The sequence below is a fragment of the Rattus norvegicus genome, chromosome 16, assembly GCF_021556685.1.
Source record: "Rattus norvegicus strain SHRSP/BbbUtx chromosome 16, alternate assembly SHRSP_T2T, whole genome shotgun sequence".
Taxonomy (NCBI): Eukaryota; Metazoa; Chordata; class Mammalia; order Rodentia; family Muridae; genus Rattus; species Rattus norvegicus.
In genome coordinates, this window is record NC_141549.1 from 4,284,051 (window position 1) to 4,302,500 (window position 18,450).

The 18,450-nt window shown below is 44.1% G+C and overlaps 2 protein-coding genes across 7 annotated transcripts in view; one reads left to right on the plus strand and one right to left on the minus strand.

The window, feature by feature from the left end:
* Nucleotides 1–18,450, minus strand: part of Cacna2d3 (calcium voltage-gated channel auxiliary subunit alpha2delta 3) — an 823,841-nt gene that overhangs the window by 108,644 nt on the left and 696,747 nt on the right.
* Nucleotides 1,016–9,769, plus strand: Lrtm1 (leucine rich repeat transmembrane protein 1). 2 transcript variants are annotated; one of them, XM_087589289.1, is made up of 3 exons: nucleotides 1,016–1,097; nucleotides 4,076–4,672; nucleotides 9,250–9,769. In XM_087589289.1, exons 1-3 carry the CDS (start codon nucleotides 1,091–1,093, stop codon nucleotides 9,678–9,680), a joined length of 1,035 nt encoding a protein of 344 aa, XP_087445415.1. In that variant the 5' UTR covers nucleotides 1,016–1,090; the 3' UTR covers nucleotides 9,681–9,769. The 2 variants fall into 2 exon arrangements, with proteins under 2 accessions (XP_087445415.1, XP_087445414.1); XM_087589288.1 differs by lacking the exon at nucleotides 1,016–1,097.

Genomic DNA, 18,450 nt, shown 5'->3' on the forward strand with positions numbered 1-18,450 from the left:
ATAGGTCAGTCCAATGTGTGTTGGCGTGTGTGTGTGTGTGTGTGTGTGTGTGTGTCTGTGTCTGTGTCTGTGTGTCTGTGTTTGTATGTGTGTGTATGTGGTGTGTGTGTGTGTGTGTCTGTGTTTGTATGTGTGTGTATGTGGTGTGTGTGTGGGGGGTGTGTGTTTGTATGTGTGTGGGGGTGTGTGTGTGTTTGTGGTGTGTGTTTGTGTGGGTGTGTTTGTGTGTGTATGTGTGGTGTGTGTGTATGTGTGTATGTGGTGTGTGTGTGTTTGTATGTGTGGTGTGTGTGTGTGTGTGTGTGTGTGTGTGTGTGTGTAGCAAGCAAGCAAGCAAGAGGTGAGATGTATTTGTGGCACTGGGGAGGAGGGATTATAATACCTACAGAAGGAAACCATGGCTGTGGATTTCAGGGCATGGAGTCCTGTCAGCACGGCTAATCTCCAGGGATGTGAGCTGAATGCACCGTCAATAGCCAAAGAAGTGCCCCACGAAAACTGTCAGCCTCTAGCAGGCCAATTTGTTCTCATATTAAACTCTCTGTTTCGAGACCCCAGGTTAGGGATTCGTATCAAGCATCCCCCCACACAGTGAGGGTTGACAAGGCATGGTTGGTAAGTCAAGAGAATGCAGATGCCACAGCCGGATTAAGAAGGCTGTTTTATTTTGGTGCCCTGGACTTCAAGCAGATTAAATAATCAAAAAGGCCGGGCCACTGGGGTCATGTTTGAATGCTACAGCTGTTCACCAAGGTCTGACCAACATTCTTTATGTGGTTTGCTGTCTGAATGGGAAAGGCAGAGAAGATCCCTGGGAGGCTGACACTTTGCAAAAAAAGACCGGACACAATCAAAAGACCCTCTTATGGAGAAGGACCACAGCAGACAGAGACAAGGGGACAAGCTGCTTAAATAAGTGACATCCTGAACTAGGCAACTGTTTTCTGCAGTGGAGAAAATCCCATGCTGGATTCAGGGCAAGTGAATTGAAAGCTGGGTTCCAAGTCTGCGGTAACCAGGGTGTGCTGATCCGTGAGTACACACGCCGGGGTATATGTTGGATGAGGGCATTTGCTGCAGAGCCTGAGCCATGAAAGGTGAGCAGGAATGAATTCCATTGCCCCTACCCCAGAAGTCCCCCACCGAGAGAACGGAGGGAAATTCCCCCTAAGAAGTGTCTGTGAGAAATCAATTTTCAACCTGTCTTACTTAAAACATTGGACAGATGTAAAAAATATATATCTCTCAGTGGGCAGACAGATGGGTCACCATGCTGAGCAAGGGGGAAAGGGGGCTTGAAGACAAATGTGTATAGTTGTGGTGTGGACATGCAGTGGGCTTGTCATGGGCCATTTCAAAGACAACATGGTGCCTTGAGTTAGAGTTCATATATTGTTCCCTTTGGGGAAATGGGAGGCAAACTGGCCCCTATTTCAGGGATATAAGCCTTTTTATTAAGAGATAAATGGACTGGGTGGGTACTCTGGAGTTTAAAGACTGATTCCGTGCAACTAATAAATCCTTGTGGCTCAGGTCACAATGATGGCATCAGGTGATTTCTAATGGAAAGGCATTGGAGCTTTAAAAGAAGTTATTTGGATGTCTGAAAAATTACGGAAAAACTAGGGCTATAGATTTCTGTTTGAAAAAAGAAGGGGATATGATGCTCTATGGCTCTTTAACTAAATCCAAACAAGCAACTTTGCCCCCAGAAAGTTCCTGATTTTCCAGTCTTTTAGGTCTGGGCACCAGCAGCCAGGAGCAGAGTCCAAAGCAGGGTAATCAAGGTGTAGAATATTTGACAGTCATGCTGTGTTTCCCCCTAGGTAAGGTACAAACCAGAACAACACATGAATAACTGTCTCTTGAAAGTCTCCATGGCAATAAGCATTTTGTTTTGAATGGCATTCCATGGCCCTGTCAATGCCTCTACAGTTCAACAAAACAAGCTTGACACATGTTTGTCAACTTAGAAATTCAAATCCCAAGGAAAAGGGAGGAAAACTGTAACTTTCAAGAATGATCACATAGACTTTTAAGAAAATATCAATTCTCCGAGTCTAAGAGTGAGACCTGCTCTGTATTTTGGGGAGCAGTCACCCACATTCCTATATAGCTGTGCCATTTGTAGTAAGTGAGTGGGGAATCCTAGAAGCCCAAATACCCCTCAGAGATGGGTGGGTGGACACTGAGTTTGACATGGTCACATATGGAATATGCCCTTTTATTTAAAAGAAATGAAGAAGCTTTCTAAGTACCCATGTGGATACACAGTTTTGACCAAACAGAACAGTTTGCAGAATAGGATAAAAGTATGATTATATTTATGTGGATTAACTAAACAAAGAGAATAGCATTGTACAAATCAATCCCCGATGGTGTACTATGTCTCTTTTGAATATCTAGAAGAGTAATGCAGCGGATAAGAATTCTCACAGATTCTGTAGACAGTCTGAGATGAAATCATGCTCGACTGCTTACTGTTTCTGTGATTCTGGGGAGTGATTTAGCCTCTCTATGCCTGGCTTTTTTTTCCTTCAAAATGATAAAGACAAACAACCAGATTGAGGAGGTCATAGGGTGGATTCATATCTATAAAGCAATAGTTGACTCCCGCCATGTAGCGCATGCCATCTGGTCATTTACCATTGTCTGTATCATTTGCTCAGGATCACACCCTTCTATCTCAGGGATCATCTTTAGCAATTACAGAAATCAAAATCAGAAGGAATACCTAATAGGCTCATTCCAATCCGTGCTCAAGATAAGCTCCCAATACTCCCAACTCTGGAAATGTTGAGTCTTGCAGTAAGTGAAGGGAATTTGAGCACACGATGGCACCTTTATGATCTGAGCATTTAGCTCAGTGATAGGGCTTTTATGAGCAAACTTAAGACCTCAGGTTTAGACCTTAGCTTCAGGAAGAAAAATCCTTAGATAACGCCAAAGATCTCATAAGAATATTCAGGTAATATGCCGTAACTCCCTATTCCAACTCAAGCTGGAAATGTTATAAACATTTCAACTCTCGTATCATCTATTGAATATTATTTTTGAATAGCATTAAGATGACAGGAGTTGGGGTTTAGTCAGCAGTACTAGTCTAGCATGCATGAAGTTCTGAGCATGATTCCCGGCACCACAAAATTAACCATGGCACTACAGACCTATAACCCTAGTACGGTGACTGTTGGTTTGAGCATATCTAAAGACAGAAACCAGGTTTCTGCGGGGCTTCTGTGGAGTGAAGGAGCTTCACTGAGGAAAACCAAGTGTGATCTGAAGAAGGCTGTGTGCTCCACTTCACTTCTTAATAAGAAGCAAGAAGATGACGGAAGTCTGATCATCTATGAATGGCTGGTACAAGTTTCAGAAATAAGGATATTTCTTATATTGTTTCTAATGCTTTTTGGTAATTTTTCAAACCATCATAGAAAAAGGGAGAAAAACGATCATTACAGATTGGGTTATATCTGCAAAGCTGGACAGCTGTTTGCAGGGCATTCCCTAGTCAACATGATTACCTGAAGCCACATCTGATCATTGAAGTGTAAATGAATTAAGACAAAGTAAAAATTAAAAGCCAGTTCTGTGTTGTAGAAATCACATTTTGGAAGTTCAGAAACTACAGGTTAGGTTAGTGGCATCCACGTTGGAGGGCAGGCACAGAACATTTCTACCACCATACAAAGCTCAAATAGCCGGCCCTCTTCTGGAATGGAATGGTCTTTCTACCTGCCACACCCCACACACTTGGCTCTGACCTCCAAAGGACACATGTCCCAGAATGACTTTCCCCTAACCCTCTCTATTTCATGTGAAACCGATCTTATAGTCTGATGATGGAGTCACAGTAGAAGTCCCTTCTCCAAGGCTTCTGACAATGGTTAGCTCAGAGCTTGCCTTGGTGACTGGCCTGGGTGTATTCTGTCTCATTCTGCTAAGGATGAGGACCTCTTTCTAACTGGGTGGAAGGCACTGCTGGCTCAGGACCATGCTGCCTGGGAATTCCTTGGCTGATGGTGACCACATTTCATACACTGCCCTCCATCCCACTCTATTCTCATTGTTTTAGGTGCTCTGCTGCTGGTTTCCAGTGTGGGTATCCTGCTCCCAGGTGTGGGCAGCTGCCCCAAGAAATGTTTGTGTCACCCATCTTCAAACTCTGTGGACTGCAGTGGCCAGGGGCTGTCAACGATCCCCCCTGAACTACCCCCATGGACGGTAACGCTGCTCTTACAGGATAACCGGATCCACTGGCTTCCTGCTCTTGCATTTAAGTCTGTATCACTGCTCACCACCTTAAATTTATCTAACAACTCTCTTTCAAATCTGGCTGCAGAGGCTTTCTATGGACTTGCCCACTTGCAGGTTTTAAACGTAACCCAGAATTCCCTGCTTTCTATAGAAAGCAGTTTTGCCCAAGTCATGCCTGGGCTCAGGGAGCTTGATCTATCATCCAACAGCCTCAGTGTCCTCCCCACATCTCTGGGCAAGCCTTGGGAGAACCTAACCATGTTTGCCGTGCAACAGAACCATCTTCTACATCTGGATCGTGAACTTCTAGAGGCCATGCCCAAGCTGAGGCTGGTACTTCTTAAGGGCAACCCTTGGAAATGTGACTGCCACTTACTGGGTCTGAAACTCTGGCTGGAGAGGTTCATTTTTGAAGGTAAGTAGTGTGTCTTTCTGTCACCAGCATCAGCATCTCAAGAGGGTGTAGGAGGGTGCAAGGGGCAGCTGTAGGCTTTTGTGTATCTTCACATGGAGAGGAAATCATAAGATCAAATCTAAGCAACAGGTTCCAGAATATTAGAGAAAGTAGACTTTGGAAATCACTCAGGGGTTAATAAAGTACAGATGAAGGGCCAAACAGTGCATTTTTTTCCTGTTCTTTATGCACCAAGTGGCTATTTTATGCTATAAAGCAAAGTGGAGTGGTTGTGACAAAGACCAAAGCACATCTCACAGCCTTTGCTATCTGAGAGAAAAGCTTGGCAACCTTGATTATCAATGGGAAACAGAAGCCCAGAGAAGTTCAAGAATCAGCCTAAGGTTGCACAGGAGAAGAACAAATGAGAACAGAAAACTTGACTATTGAACCTTGGCTTTGTGTTCTTTCCTGAACCACACATTGCATCTCTGAGCACCATTTGCTCATTCCTCTTCTTGAATGTCCTTGGTGTTCCAGGCACTACCCTAGACCCAGAGAAAAAGGCAGTGAGTAGGAAATCCTTATCAGTACAAAGGTTTCATTCGAAGTGTAAAAGGAAAGATACTCTATAAGACAATAAAAAAAATGTATGCATTCAGATGGCAACGGTAAGACAGCTAGGGGAGCCAGTGATGTTAGAAAGGAATATGCTGCAGTTTAGATAGGATGGGAAAGGCAAGCCTCCCAAGACAATGGCGTGTATAAGAACCAGAACAATGACAGGAAGGAACAGAAGAAAACTGTGGGGATGGGGGCCCAGCAAGCCTTAAGGGCCTGGTGAGGGAGCGAGCCTGGCTTAGTGAGAGCCAGAGGAGAGAGTGAGTCAGTGGGCGGAGATAACACACAGCACATCTTGGGTGCTCGCCCAGTCCCTAAACATGTGCAGAGCAGGTGCCCTGTCTGGATTTTATTCTAGGGGAGGTGGGAAGTTCTGAGGAATTCTTGTCTAGGGAACAGTATGATCTGACCACTATGTAAAATGCCAGTCTGCTGACTCTGAGAGGGCAGAGCAAAGGCCCCTGAAGAAGAGCTAGTGGGATGAGGTAGGAGGTGATCTCAGTGGAGCAGAGATGACAACGGCCTAGACGTGGATGGCATTTGGAACAGTGCTGTGGTAGAAATGGCTGAGGGGCTGAAGAGCATGGTAGTCTGGAAGAAGGAAAGAGTGTTTATGGAGGAGTCTTTTGTATTTTTGTCTGCTTGGTAACTACATAAATGGAGATGCTTTCAGCAGTCAGGGAACGGAGGCAGTGGGAAGGTCTGCAGAGATACGCAATTCAGGAAGATTCAGGAAGGGGACATTTTTTAAATATTTGTCACACTTCGGGGTGGAGGGATTGTTGGCGATTGTATGCTCGAGTGCAGGGAGACCTGAGGACCGCAGATGCTTTAGGGGAAGAGCATCACCTGGAGGCATGGTCTACATATGGTAGAAGTTCAAACTTGCCGCATCAGGATGCTTCTCAACGGTCTAAGAGCAATGGATGCAGCACCAGCTAGCCCACACTGAAGTTAGTTCCCAAAGGCAGCTATGTAACTTTGTAGCATCCTTCTTATAGGGCAAAACCAAAAACCAAACATGTTTGGAGGTGAGGTGGCTAGATCTGGATTAAGTCATAGGCATGAAACAGACCATCCCAGAAAGAGTTTTTATCAAAGAAGAGCATTGTCCAATGTAAAATCAATATGTAGTTTCCAGACCTAGGACATCCATGAAATAATGCAGATAAGGATGGTATTCTCCTATTCAGCCACAAACTTGGGTGAAAATACACCTTTGTCTAGCACTTAGTGCCGCCAAGGGGAAGTGGATAGCATTAGGGCTGATTTTGATCCCTTGATCTAGCAGGGCGGTTTGCCTTTCCTTTAGAGCAATGCTTCTGAAGTGCAGATAATGGCCTTTTTCAGAGGAAGGTAAAATCAGTTCAGGGTACCATGGTCTGGTGCCCCAGCATCAAGAAAGGAAAACTACTAACTAGATACAAGACATGGGCAACAGTTTGCTTATGCACACACTGCCTAAAGCAAAGCTAAGGCAGCAGATGCTAGTGTGAACCTTTATAAACAACTACAGACACAGAAGGAATCAGTCAAGGAGGGTGATTAACATCACAGACCACCTGATTTCAGCAATCTATACCGAAGTCTATCGCTTACCCACGCCTGAGTCCCGGGCAACTGAGAGTGAGACCTGCACTCCAGGCCTGCATTCCACGTGACCATTTGGGGACATAAGCCTCCTCTGGATGGCGATGCCTTTAACTTCATCACATGACATTTAATGTCACCACCCAGCACACAGACGGACATTGTGGGGATTCTGTGTGTTGGAAGTGGGCAAAACTCAGTTGTATGGCTCCAAATGAAACCCAAGGAATTGGAAAACTTAGGATCCTGTAGGCCTAAGGGCAAAATGATTTGTTTTGGTCAATGTAGAATAGGCTCCCCTTTACCCAGACATGCACGCAGGATGATAAATGCTCGTCCTTTATCCACAGATGAACCTATACTTTGATGTTCATGGCTAACTGTGAAACGGGTACATTGAGTGAGGTATGGCAGTGCCACGCTGAACACTTGACATGATTTATCCATCCAAGTCCTCAGAACAAATCTTGAAAAGCAAATTTCATTATTACTCCTCTCCCGATGGCCAGGAATGCAAGCAGAGGCTCAGAGTGAGTAAGAACTTTCCAGAACTGCACAGCTAAGTTATGTAGAAACCTAGGATTTGAACCCACTTTATCCGAGACAGAGGTAAAGTGTTATCCGTGTCAGGTGGGCATAGTTGGAAGCTGAAGATTGGGACTTCTTGCTCCCTCAGCTCTTTTGAGTCAAAAAGGGAGAGGAACCCTCAAGCTGTGACCAGGAGATTTGTCTCTGGAGTCGGGGTCCCTGAGAAGATGGTGGACGTGGGAGAGGGATCCTGGCCAAAGTCACAGCTGCACTGGAAGCTGCTGAGACAGTGCCAGGCACGGGCCCTGCCTTCCTGCTGTGTCTGGACATTCACTGTAGGCCTGTCTTTGGCTGGATTTTAGCACAATACCGGAGAGAAAAGCAGATACAGAACAAGAATGAACCTGGAGTGACAACGCAGTACACCATAGCTGAGGTGAACAACAGCCAGTGAAGCAGTCCGGGCTCTCCTATGGCAGCCTCGCTGTACTTTGATTGGATGAAATGCTTTTGCCACCCCCAGGGTATCTGTCTCTCTGGCCTCTATCCTTGACTTAAAGACTTAGTAAGAGCCACCATAGGTGGCTAAGGGAAATAAGCTCCCACAGAGGGAGAGCCCCTCATCTCAGCCCAGCTGCAGCAGCCGCCTGGATACCAGTGGCTCTCAGGAAACTCCACTTTGATCTTATTGCTTTAAAGCTGGGATTCATGCCTCAAGGGATTGCTGAGGAAGCTGGGAAGAGCCCAAGGGAGTCTAGTCATGTGTCATTCAGTTTTAAGCAATGGCAGCCAAAAGAATATGTACTGGATTTTGTCCCTGTCACTAACCCTGGTGTTTCTGGGTTATGTGATAACCCTTGTATTGTGGGTTGGCTCTATCTATTTAGAGGGCACTGACAACTCATCTTAAGATAATGAGATAGGAAGGATGGGCATATATCTCCCCAGCCCTAAGTTATTACACAAGACAATTATTAGCATGAGACAATAACACTGAAGTGACAACTACCATATGTACTTTTCTCATACTAACTTAAAACAATCCCCTATGATGTATACTGAGAATCTGTATTCTGCATTTGCTAAAGGAACATGCTGCCCTCCCCTGCTGAGGGTTTTAGGGAAACCTGGGAGAAACTAGCCATAGGACCTATGGGTCCTGCCGGTTAAGTAGTAGGACCACACTGCCTTGGTCCAGGACAAACCAGAAAAAAAGAAGTAGAGACAGGGAAGTATACTAGGGACAGGGCTTGAGTGTCGACTTATCCACTCATACCCTGTGTAGATTTTAAAAAGAATTCCCTTAAATATGGAGGGTGAGGATTTTGAACTGTCGAGTCAAGACACAACTGGGATGTTCTGATGGCAGAAATCTTTAAGAACTTTGTTCCCATAAAGTAAATGTCATGAGGCACAAGAGGATGAGTTACTTAATACCAAGAGCAACATCTGGTGTTGTCAAATGCTCAGGTACATAAAACTCAGAACACACCACTCTACCTCCATAAAGAGTGTTGATAGAGACATAGGGTCTTTGGAATTAACACACAAATGACAACAATGAGTGTTTTAACCATTCTTTGATTTTTAGTGAGACTCCAGCAGGACAGGATTCTTGTGTGATGGGCAGTGGGTGGGAGGAAGGCTGGAGACCACAATGCCCTTGGGTGTTGAGTTCTCACATTCTCTGTCAGCATGTGCCTAATGCTTCCCTCAGCATTTATATAATATTAAGGTAACTTGGTTCCTACCGAATTCTTAGCCATAAATAATTGTCTACTTAGTCTGTGGCAGGCTGAGGACTTTGGAATACTGCTGTACAAGAGCTCCACCATTGTTCTTTGCTTTGTTTCTTGAAGGGGGAGAAACAGACGGTGCCATCTGCAGGCTGCCTGAACCCTGGAAGGGAAAGGATCTCCTCTCCATTCCTCACGAACTATACAAACCCTGTCCTCTACGTCATCAGAATTTGGTACCCTCACTAGTTCAGCAGCCTGGTTCTGTTCCGCAAGATGCCCAGAAATCTCCTGAGAATAACTCAGGTCAGCATGATCCCTTGGAGTGTGAGAACAGACCCAAACCAAAGCCAACCAACCTGCGCCATGCTGTGGCCACTGTGGTCATCACTGGGGTGGTGTGTGGGATCGTTTGTCTCATGATGCTGGCAGCTGCGATCTATGGATGTACCTACGCGGCTATCACAGCCCAATACCAAGGGAGACCCTTGGCACCAACCAGGAAGTCTGAGAAGATGGGAAGCGAGGAACCAATGGATAGTTCACCAGCCTGAGAGCCTTCACGTCCAAGGCCCCCTTGATCACTGAGGGCCAGAAGACATGACTGAGTGTGCTTGATGTGTTCATTCCTCCTGACCCATGTTTCGTCTTCCAAACCATCTAAGGAAAAAAAAACTGTGTCCAAAAAATAAAACAAAAAGTACTCAGTGGGAAGAAATTTATGCCACAACTTTTAACTACCATAGATAAAATAGAGACACTTCTATCTTGCAACGTGCGTATCTTGAAGATATGGCAAGAAGTCTATGGGTGGGAACATAAAGGAGAATGGGGCCATCTCTTTTGTACTTGTCTCTGGATTAAGCTGCTTCTGCAAAGCAACAAGAATTCTGCCATGTGTGTCAATAGGCATTTTTAGGAGTTCTAGGGCCACCAGTTGGAGAGCCTGGAATAGGTTGGTGTGCTTGCCTGACCCGTACTGGATGCCTCTATAATCAGTTCATACCAGATTGGTGGGACTTTTATATGCTGTGTATGTTACATATTTAGTGGAAATGTCTGTTGCTTGGGAATTTCATAGCTGGACACAAGAGTCAGATTATATTTAATTTTTCTAAGTCAGAAAACCATTTGGGGCTCTCTAAGCTACAGGGGAAGACAAAGGTTCCATGTCTGGATAATGGGACTCAGGCCTAGAGCCTGGGCAATGTTCTGATGTGAAGGGAGACAGAGAGAATGGAAACTAGAATACAGGACAGATATTATCAAGAGGCCATAACCGACCAACTGGAACCTTACCCTAGAACTCTCACGACAGGGATGGATTTAGGTTAGGCTGAACAGCAGCTGTGTCTCTGCGTCTGCATACGCAGTGCACAGAGGGCATGGGTTTGTACAGCCACACCCACACATAAACACCCTCGGAGCAATCAGCCTACACACTAATGAAATGCAGCCATGACGGGTGGGAGCCAGTAGCTGTTGATCACTGCCCAGATTGTATGCTCAACACTCTGGGATAGGAAATAAGAAGGATGTTTGAGGGAGAAGGGGGAGTTATTGGGGGGACTTGTCAGGGGCAGACATCCTGGCTAGTGCCGCAGCAGCATGACTTTAAAACGTTCAGGTATGGCTTGCTAAGTCCACAGACTTGGTCAGAGAGAGTTGCATGCAGAGTGAATTTTTATAAATTGAATCATCATTTTAATGCAGCAGGGGAGCTCACTATTTAAAGGAACCTTTCATGGAATCTTTTCTGTAATGGAAATAATTGGCTCCAGATTGATGCATTTTTTTCCAAATTTGCATTTCTACGCTAGGCTTTCTTAAAGTGGAATATACCTATACCTACGCTTTCTGTTTATACTGTAGGCACATTTTAGGATCATGACTATTGCACAGGAAGAGAGCACAGAGGAGTTAAAGACATGTTAAAAGCAGAAAATGACAAATATGGGGCAAGCTGTTCCCCCAGAGCCCATGACAGACATTGCTAATCAATCCCAGCTCTTTTCCCAGCTGAGCCTCAAATATATCACAGATGGTTTCTTAAGACAGCACTATAGGCAACCAGAACTAATCAATTGGAGTTGGTTCAAAGGATAAAGCACATTTGCCATTCAGGGTACTGGCTCAACTTCACCCCTCAAGGCCATATAAAAATTGGTTTGGATCCCCAGTCAGTTGTCTACTCCTCAACTTTGATTCAAATGGGACATGCGTGTGTTGGGACAGACAGATGTCTAGCGTGTTATCAGCAATGTAAACCTTGCATGTACCAGTGGGCTCTGGGCAAACGGTCTTTTTTGGAGTATCAATTTAGCTAGATGATTTATTTTTAGAAGTTTAAATGTCAATGATCACAATGAAACCCATTAATGAGTGCCATTAATAGGCATTCATAATGACAATGTGGAATAGAACAGAACAACAAGAGTTCCCAGAGAAAGCCCAGGGCTGCATGGGCTGTCACTCACCCTGACACCTCTTCTCTTCTGTGCTAAGGTAGTTCAATTCAACGGTGTGGCTGAGTTTGTATTCTGAGGATGGAGCAACTACTTTCAAACTGAAAAAAAGCATTTTTTTCCATTGTCCTAACTGCATTTTATTTTTTTGGCTAAGAATGTAATTTGAGAGGAAATTGAGAAGCTCCCTTTATTCTTCCTCTCAATTTGACCAAATGTTTTCCAAGCTCATACTGTGAGCAGGCATGGCCCCCTGTTCTTAGGAGCATTTCTCATAGAGTTCTGACTCTAGCCCCATGGATACTTGGGTACATGGAGCTAGCCTTGGGTAGCCTTCACATACCCTGAGAACTCCCAGGGCCAGCAGTGCAAGCCTCCTCTAACAAGTGAGTTAGGACTGAAAGCGTACTATGCCCTGTCAGCGGTTTGGCAATGCTACAGATCAGCCTTGTCCTGTCCCCTCAGAGATTATATGAAAGCCTTTCTAGTACACTGCACAAACCATGAACGTGGCTCGAACCCTTGCCTGTCAACACCCTGATCCTATTAGATGTTGGTGTACAGATGATAACCCACGCGAAGGGCTTCTAGCTTAATAGGTAGTCTTTAAGCCACGGGAGTTAAGTGACGCATGTGCAGACTCAGATTTCTATCGTTTGCCTACAGTCACCATACACAGCAGTTGGCAGTGAAAATAATTACTTACTCTGAAATGTCAACAGCTTCTCAGAACAGAAAAAATATAAATCAAGTTGTTTAGATGAACAAATGTAGAGTTATCATTTGCTAATATGAGAAACGAAATGTTTTAATTGCCAAACGCACTGCAGATGAAAGACCCAGTTTTCAGGCTATTCTGCAGGAACCACAAATTATCTTTCCCAAGCACTGCAGCTCATGAAGGGCAATTTACAAACGCCTCACAGATTATTTTCAGCTGCTTATTACTGCCATCCTATTCATAGATTCCCCTGGAAGAATGTCCTTCCATCACAGCGCCAGACTGGAGGAGGCGCTCAGGGCAAAATGAGGGTGTAGAGTGTTGTTTCAGAGAAAGTCTTCTGGAATGGCATGCTGTCTTTAAAAGGAGTGTAACCGTGTGGTACAGGCAGGTGGTTTTTGCTCCAGCAGGGATCTGAGTTCAATGAAGCAGGCAGGAGAAGGGTATGAAGGTCATGCAACAAGGAGGAAAAGGCAGTTTGTGAGGAAAAACATCTGTCAAATCAGAGAAGCTTGCACAGGTAAGACAGTTACCTCAAGCCCCGAGGAAAGATGTTTGCGCTTCAGATGACAAAATGCCAGTGGACAAAGGAGTTTTGCCTTATGAAAATAGAGAGCTGAAAAGAGATTCGTACCGTGGCTTCCTGCAGGAGGCTCCTGGAAGTCAAATCTTATTGTTGAAGCTCACTGAGAACTGTTGAAGACAGACCTCCTTCGCCTCACACTCTGAATACTGGAAGTGGCTAAATTGGTTTCTAAAATATTCTATCTGTGCCCCATATTCATAGTTATACAACAGCCATTCGAAACCTGTAACTTCCTGTGCAGATCAGGACATTGCTGTTTCCAATGTCCTTCTAGATTCATTAAATGCTACTGTCAGAAACTTGCTACAGGACAAAACACCCTAACCTACAAGGTATCCCCAAGCAGGATTATCTGCAGAACTTCTGGGGACCATGCCATTTTCCCCTAAAGGATTTGTTTGCTTGTTTGCATGTTTAAATGCTTAAATTACACTGAAGTCTCAATGAAACCTTTTGTCTCTCTCAGGAGCAGCCTTATAACTTTCTGACAGGCTTTCAGATTCCTGATAGGAATGGTCGCCTCTATTCCCATTCAAAAGACACTGTATGTTCAGACTCCCGGAGATGGATAGGCTGTCACCCATAGCCTCACACATCCATTTAGCAGACCTAGAAAACAAATCAAGGGAGCCAAGAGAGGCCGTGAAGAACGTTACGTCTAGGCCTGGATAGTTTCAGAACAGTTGTCATGGCCTCCTTGTCCTTCATGGGCATTGCTAATAGATCACAGCATACTTATCAACGGATTCCAGACCAGGCCTCAGAATCCTTTCAAATCTGTTTCCCAGGTGCCCACAACAGATCAACTTGAGTTGACATAAGGGATTAACGTTATTTGCTACGTTGATATAGTTCAGTGCCTCTATTTTACAGTTAGGAGCTAGAAGCATGGAAAAGGAAGGAAATGCTCCAAAAGTCACACACAGTTCACTGTGTAGCTGATAAATCCAGCTGCAGAAGCATGCCATTAGCCTGAATAACACAAACTAATCCCCATTACCCTTTGTCCACTGTGCCCTCAGCTGCTCTATCTAGACCATGACGACATTGTACCAATCATTTAGATAAAGACAATTAGAGGACTGCCACCAACATTCACTGGGTGTGGTGCTGGCTAGTTTTATGCCAGCTTGACACAAGCTAAAGCCATTTGGAAAAAGGAAACCTCAATTGAGAAAATGCCCCAATTAGGATTGGCCTGCAGGCACTTTTCTTTAATTGATGAGTAATATGGGCGGGTCCAGCTCATGCAGGGTGGCGGAACCCCTGGGAAGGTGTTCCTTAGTTTTATGAGAGAAAGCCATTGTGAAAGAAGCCAGGAAGCAGAGGTCCTTCTGTGGCTTCCTCTTCAGTTCCTGCCTTTTTTTTTTTTCCGGAGCTGGGGACCGAACCCAGGGCCTTGCGCTTCCTAGGCAAGCGCTCTACCACTGAGCTAAATCCCCAACCCCAGTTCCTGCCTTTAAGTTCCTGCCCTGACATTTTTTCTTTTTGTTTTTTTTTTCTTTTTCTTTTCTTTTTTTTTTATGACAGTCTATGGAAATATAAGCTGAGATTAACATGTTCTGACCCAAGTTGCTTTTGGTCATGGTCTTTTATCACAACACTAGAAACCCTCTAAGCACATTAATTAATTTTCTATATGCCTTATAATGAAAATCACAGGTGTCTACTATTCCATGGCACATGAACATGAGCCATGTTCTCATGAGCCTAGAATGCAACTGTACTAAGTTGTCACATCAGTAAATGATACAGTAGAAATTCACATACAAGTTGTGATGGCTGGTTGTATGTCCACATAACACAAGCTTGGGTTATTTGAAAAGAGGGAAGCTCAATTGGGAAAAACTCCTCCATAAGATCTGACTGTAGGGCATTTCCTAATTAGTGATTGATGAGGGTGGGCCCACCTACTGTAAGTGGTACCATCATCTCTTGACTGGTGGTCCTGGGTTCTATAAGGTCCTATAAGAAAGTAGACTTAGCAAGCCAGTAATCCATCCCCCATGGCCTCTGCATCAGCTTCTGCCATCAGGTTCCTGCCCTGCTTGAATCCCTGCCCTGTCTTCCTTCAATGATGGATTAGAGGTGTCAGCCAAATAAACAAACCCTTTCCTCTCCAGCCTGCTGGAGGGGAGGAGATAGTGTTTTCTCACAGCAATAGAAACTCTGAGACACAGTCTTCCCAAAATTCTAGGTGATTTTTGAGACTGAACATATCCTTTTAGTTGTTGTTATTTTGAGTTTTCACTTTTTTTAAATCAACCCTTCTGGCTAGCATACAGAATACCAAAGGCACAGGTTTGGTTATAACATACACGTGTAACACCACAGAATGCTCACTCCATCCCCATACCCTCTTCTGAGCTCCCTGCCAGTCCTGCTGGCTCACTTCCTCCCTCTCATAGTTTTTCTTTCAGCTTTTATGTTTCATATGTACATATGCATATCTGCACACATGTTGAACCTAGATTTTCCTCATGAAAGAAATATACAATCCGTTTTTTATCCCCACTATCCTTTCTCTATCCTTTTTTTTTTTTTTTTTTTGCTAATGCATGGATTATACTAAAGATTTGGGCTTTTGCCTCTGAGTAAACTGGAAAGTCAAAGGAGTTCTGAGTGAAGGAGACATGTGATATTATTTGTCTTGCAATGTGGTTACTGGTTAGCCTAGACTAAAAGGGGAAGGGCTCTGAGAAGATGAGGGCAGTGGGAAGGAAAGACTGCTATGACTACCACGGGCAGGGCGCCAGGTAGGCTGTGTGAGCAAGAAGATGCTAGCCACAGTATCCCACAGTATCCCAAGGTGATAACCTGGATAGGAAAATAAGAGGATTCAAAATGATTTCAGGCACCAGTGAGATGCCTCACAACTGCTGCTAAGCCTGATGACCTGAATCTGATTTCTGGGACTCATGTGATGGACGAAGTCCTCTGCCCACTACACGAACGTTGTAAAACACACATGCATACACACACACACACACACACACACACACACACACACTGCCACACAAACAAATAAATAAATGAAGGAGCAAATAAATACATAGAAATCAAAGATGGAATGACTTCACTATCCTGATTCAAATCAACTTCAAAAACGATCAAAGGGGCATATTTGAAACAACTAGAAATTAAATAATTAGGAATTCTTACGTTCTTTCGGTGCAGTAACATGTCATCTGAGGATAAAAAGAAAGCCCTATCCTTTAAAGATACACACTGAAATCTTATGAAAAATGTATGATCTGACTGTACTTTGGTTTAAAGTAAATAAAGATGTGTGGTAGGGGCTTGGAGTCGAGGTGCGGGGTAGAAGAAATGAGTGATGGGCGGGTCTGGCTGGGATCAGAACCAGTGTCTGGATGCTGCTCCAAACCCCAGCGGTGGAGAGGACACAGATGGAGAACTCTGGGTTCTCTGACATTTACAAGCCTCGAGAACTGAGTGAGTCACCCTGGCGAGACCAGAACATTGAAGAGCAAGGGAGCGCAAGCCCTCAAGACAACTGCGTAGTTCAGGAAAGAAAGTGGAGTGTTGATTCGGGATGCTCTAACATAGTTGAATCGCTGGAAAATGCTTTTCTGCGAACAAAACCTGACCACCGTGGGTCATAAAACAAACTGGAAAGAGCACGAGAGAGGACTGTACTGCAAGAGAGGATTAGTGGCGCATCCCACAAATAAAACAGTTACAACTGCAGTCTGATGTTGGCTTAAGTCTGACTAGTTCAGCTGCATTCAGAAAGGTAGATGGCTTACGGAGGAAAAACATTTGAATGCCCTACCCCAGGCTTCCACTCTGTCAACTCTTCTGAATACTAATAAGTTTATATACTCCCATCTTCCGTGAGCTGGGCCATGTGCAATAGCAAACTTTAACCCTGAATTATGGATGGCAGTCTGACATTGATCTTGACGTAGGCTAGGTCTGCTTGTCCCAAGAACTGGCAACAAGTGTGGCCTCTGGGGACAAAAGGCTGTGATCAATTCAATCTCTTTCTAATCACATGCTGTGTAAGGTTTACTCCACTGGCAACAACGCCCACAAGCGAAGTGGCAAAGTACCTATGCTTCTGCCACAGCTCCGTTCCTGTCTTCCCTCCTATTTCCAGGAAATATACTAAGCTTCCTTGATCCCCCATGAACCCTTCTCTTAGCCTGAGTACCATATATTCTCATCTTAACAGAGATCAAAGTCCTAACGAGGAACTTGGAAGGTTTGCTTAGGTAAAGGCAGGAAAACAAATCTCCTGTCTTTCCTGAGCCATGTTGGCAAAAAAGGAAGGAAAGAAAGAAAAATCCCATAAACTCTTATCCACTAAAGTGTCTCAGAGCATTTCCAGTCCTGCAGCAAGCATCATCCTAAGTCCACTGTTCCAAGGCTTATAAATCAGAATGGAGCTTAAGTAAATTGCCATGGCGACTGACAATGGGAATATGGACTTTAAGGAAGCTGAAGACCTTTGGTTGGGATTCTGCATAATTCCATAAAACAGGACAACTGACGGACAGATTCTGACTCATGAAAATGAAACTCTTACATGAGTATTCATTTACATAACCTCTGATTCCAAAATCACCTTACTTTCAGAAGAACATGATAAAATACGTGACAGAAGAAGCAGCTTCTGTTTATTCTGCTTTAAATAGATCGTGTGACATTTTCATCTAATAAAGGTGTAGCTGAGCTTCTTTGGACGGAGCCAGGCAGTTTCGTGTTGTTCATTTTCTGTCCGACCACCTGGCTCTTGTATTTTTGGAGGAAAGTGTCTGTAGATGAAACAGGCATGGCTGCACGCAAAACATGACCTTATTTTCAAAAACGTCAGCAGATACACCACAAGGCACGTATTTCTCAATAATGTAAAGAGCTCATACAATATGGCAAAAGGCAACTTATTATCATTTAAATATAGGCAGCGGCTTTTAATAGACATCTCTCTAAAAAAGATATATCAAAGGCCCCAAAGCACATGATCAGATAGATTCTCACCATTGGTTAGTGGTAAAATGCAAATCCATTCCTGCCCATCAGTGTGGTTAAAATTAAAAAGATAGATAACTAAATGTTGATGAGGCTATGGGGAAATTGGAATTCTTATGCATTGCTGGTAGAATTCTGAACTAAAGTAACCACAACTCAAAATGGGGTTTTCAAACCCACAAAATGCGAAGTGAAGAGTTACAAGTGATACAGTTTTACTTTTGGGTAGGTACCTGCTCAGGAGGGATGAAATATGTCCATGTGGTAACTGGAGATGAATGCCAACATTAACAGTAGGTAAGGGGAATTCACATAATAGGATATTATCTAGTGAAGGAAAAAAAATGAAGCACTAATTCATAACATAATATGGTCCTGGAAAACATATTAAATGAATAAAGCCAGTCACTAAGGCTCATGTATCATTCCATCTATCTGAACTGTCCCAAAATATGTAAATCCATTGCTAAAGCAGAACACTAGGCCCAAGGATGTGGAGAAGTATAAAGAAAGAGGAGGAGGTGTGGGCTGAGTTCCTTTAGAGTACACAAAGAGTTCTA

Excerpts from the sequence above, each read along its gene's own strand:
- Lrtm1 (XM_087589289.1), top strand. Across the intron at positions 4,673-9,249 it reads GGAGAGGTTCATTTTTGAAG|GGGGAGAAACAGACGGTGCC; the intron begins GTAAGTAGTGTG and ends TGTTTCTTGAAG.